Source organism: Eucalyptus grandis, chromosome 8 (assembly GCF_016545825.1).
Source record: "Eucalyptus grandis isolate ANBG69807.140 chromosome 8, ASM1654582v1, whole genome shotgun sequence".
NCBI classification, from domain to species: domain Eukaryota; kingdom Viridiplantae; phylum Streptophyta; class Magnoliopsida; order Myrtales; family Myrtaceae; genus Eucalyptus; species Eucalyptus grandis.
The window spans coordinates 59,189,493-59,192,181 of record NC_052619.1 but is presented as its reverse complement, the minus strand read 5'-3'; the positions used below and the strand labels follow the sequence as shown (position 1 = coordinate 59,192,181).

Genomic DNA, 2,689 nt, shown 5'->3' with positions numbered 1-2,689 from the left:
GCATCAATTGCCACCTGAATGTAATAAATGGTAATGTGGCGATGACCTCTCTTTCATTCGCAGATGAGAAGTAAAATCGCAAGTACAGTGCCTCGCTGAGCTTGGATCGGAGTGAGAGGGAGAGGGCAGAGTAATTGCTGTGAAGGTTCCTGCAAGCAAACATCGTTGTTGCGGTCCAACCATGTCCGTTTATGCGTGGCGGGGACGCGCCCAAGAACACTGAGATATTAGACTCGATCGCCATTATTGCGACTGTTTTGTTTTTTTTTTTAAACCTGCGCAAAGCAATCAGTTTTTTGTCCACTCTCGTCTTTTTGGGGTCACCATCGCTTTCACTGTGCGCGTACAAGTGAAAGGAACTGTTGTTGTCCTCATTTGACTAAACAGTCGCCCAGTTTGTTTACTTATTACCCGATGACAGCCTCTGTCTTGACCACTGGTCTTCTCTCATTCTCTCTCGCTATCTAGAGGAGAAGAGAGTGTTGTGTTTGTGTGCACAGTGCAACTTCAGTTGCTGGGTCTTTTCCTGGAAAGAAAAAAAAAATCCGATGATCTGATCCTCTCTCTCTCTCTCTCTCTCTGCAAAATCATTTTCCTTTTTCAGAAACCATCGTCCACCCAAAGAAGCAACTGATCCTCCATCGCAGGAATCAGTAGTTTTCTTGTTTCTCCTTTTCTTGACCCACAAAAAGGAGTGTGTGAGGAGAATCTGTCTTCCTGAATTTCAATAGGGATCATCATATCTTGCCAAGGGGATAAAAAAGGAAAGAGGAACCCCCTCTAGCTCTCCCCCCTGGTTTCTCTCTTTTTTCAAATTTTTTTTCTCTCTGTCTGCCCTACTCTTCATAAAATACACCTCAATACCATGCAAAATCCACCATCCTCCTTATTTTAATCTCTCCTTTCATTTTGAATTGTTTATATTCCAACACCTGAAGGAAAGCTTCTCTCAGCTGCGCAGGAGTGTGGAATATTAAGCTCTCTCTCTCTCTCTCTCTCTCTCTCTCTCTCCACATGACAGGAAAGTGACTCGAGCTCTCTCTTTCTACTTCCATAACCTTTTCTTGGTACTTGATCTTGCACAATCGGGAAAAAGAAGCAAAACCCTAGATCAGCAAGAACCCCAATATTACCAAATTAGCAGATCTCTCGTCCCCAATTAAGATCCAAGAAAAAAGAAAAGCCACTTCAAGAGACCATCCCATCACTTACCTATATGGAGCTAGCCCCAGTCCCAGAATCATCATCAAGCAACCCCAACTATGATACCCCAATCACCATCAATACCCACATAATCGGGGCGAGCTCGTCGTCACAAATGTCAGCGTCGCCGCCCACGCCAAGCCGCTACGAGAACCAGAAGCGGCGGGACTGGAATACCTTCTGCCAGTACCTGAGGAACCACAGGCCACCGCTGTCCCTCACCATGTGCAGTGGTGCCCATGTTCTGGAATTCCTTCGGTACCTCGACCAATTCGGCAAGACCAAGGTCCACAACCAGAACTGCCCCTTCTTCGGCCTCCCGAACCCGCCCGCACCCTGCCCATGCCCGCTCCGCCAGGCCTGGGGCAGCCTCGACGCACTCATAGGCCGCCTGCGGGCCGCGTTCGAGGAGCACGGGGGCAGGCCCGAGGCGAACCCGTTTGGCGCCCGAGCCGTGCGGCTCTACCTGAGGGAGGTCCGCGACTTCCAGGCGAAGGCGCGGGGGGTCAGCTATGAGAAGAAGAGGAAGAGGCCGAAGCAGAAGCCGAATAACAATGCACTCCCACCGCCTGCTGCTGCAACAAGCTGAAGATGAGAGGCCAGTTTGATGCTGATAAGTGGGATCATGATGGATTTGATGCCAATATGAGACATCTTTTGCCTCTTTTGGAACATGGGTATTTCCTATCTTATTGCTATTTCTATATTTTACTTTCTAGTGATCGTAGAATATGTATGGTCAAATTTGTGCTGATTTTTCTCCTTATTGGTCTAAAGAGCCTTGACCTGGCCCTGCATTATATAGTCTTTTCTACTTTTTCGCTTTGGCTTCTGCAAGATATGTTATAGATTTGTGGGTACCCCTTGAAGCTTCTCTTTCGGAGACAAGAGTGGATGGTGTAGTGTCAGTAGTGTGCGAAAGAACTAGTCATGAACTGTTTAGACTGGAGATTTCTTAGAAGGAAAAATGAGCAGTGGCCAAGCTGGGTCATTAATCATAGTGTACTTCGATCAAATGATGATGAATCTGAGCTCCAGGTTTGGCAAAATTCTCTCTCTCAATCTCATATCAAGTGTGTTATATTTTATGCAGTCCCCATAATTGATGTGCGTTCGTTTGCCGATCAATCATGCATTGACTGTGATGATCATTCACTCGAGTGCATTCGTCTTAATTATTCATATTGACTAAAATGATTTCTCCTTCTCCATGTGTCATGCACTCAATTACGATGATTAGATCTTTAAGATGTTTTTCAATACTCAAGTATAAGCCCCTACAAGAAGGCAGAAAAAGGAATTTTTAAATTGGGGAAATGCAATTGCATTAATTTCTCTCTCTCTCTACGATCATTTCTCTCTCTCCCAAACATAATTCGTTTGACCTTGAGAAAGAGTTGAAAGAGGTTTTGCTACTTATGGACAAAAGAATTTGGAGAAGTGGAAAGTTCACGAGGTAAACTAATAGTAAAGATGTGGTTAGGTA

General features: G+C 45.4%; 1 protein-coding gene across 1 annotated transcript; it reads left to right on the top strand.

Moving 5' to 3' along the window:
- The first annotated feature begins 422 nt into the window (after positions 1 to 422).
- Positions 423 to 2,252, top strand: LOC104415369 (protein LIGHT-DEPENDENT SHORT HYPOCOTYLS 1). Its single transcript, XM_010026653.3, has one exon. It carries the CDS (start codon positions 1,217 to 1,219, stop codon positions 1,790 to 1,792), a length of 576 nt encoding a protein of 191 aa, XP_010024955.1. The 5' UTR covers positions 423 to 1,216; the 3' UTR covers positions 1,793 to 2,252.
- The last annotated feature ends 437 nt before the right edge of the window (positions 2,253 to 2,689 follow it).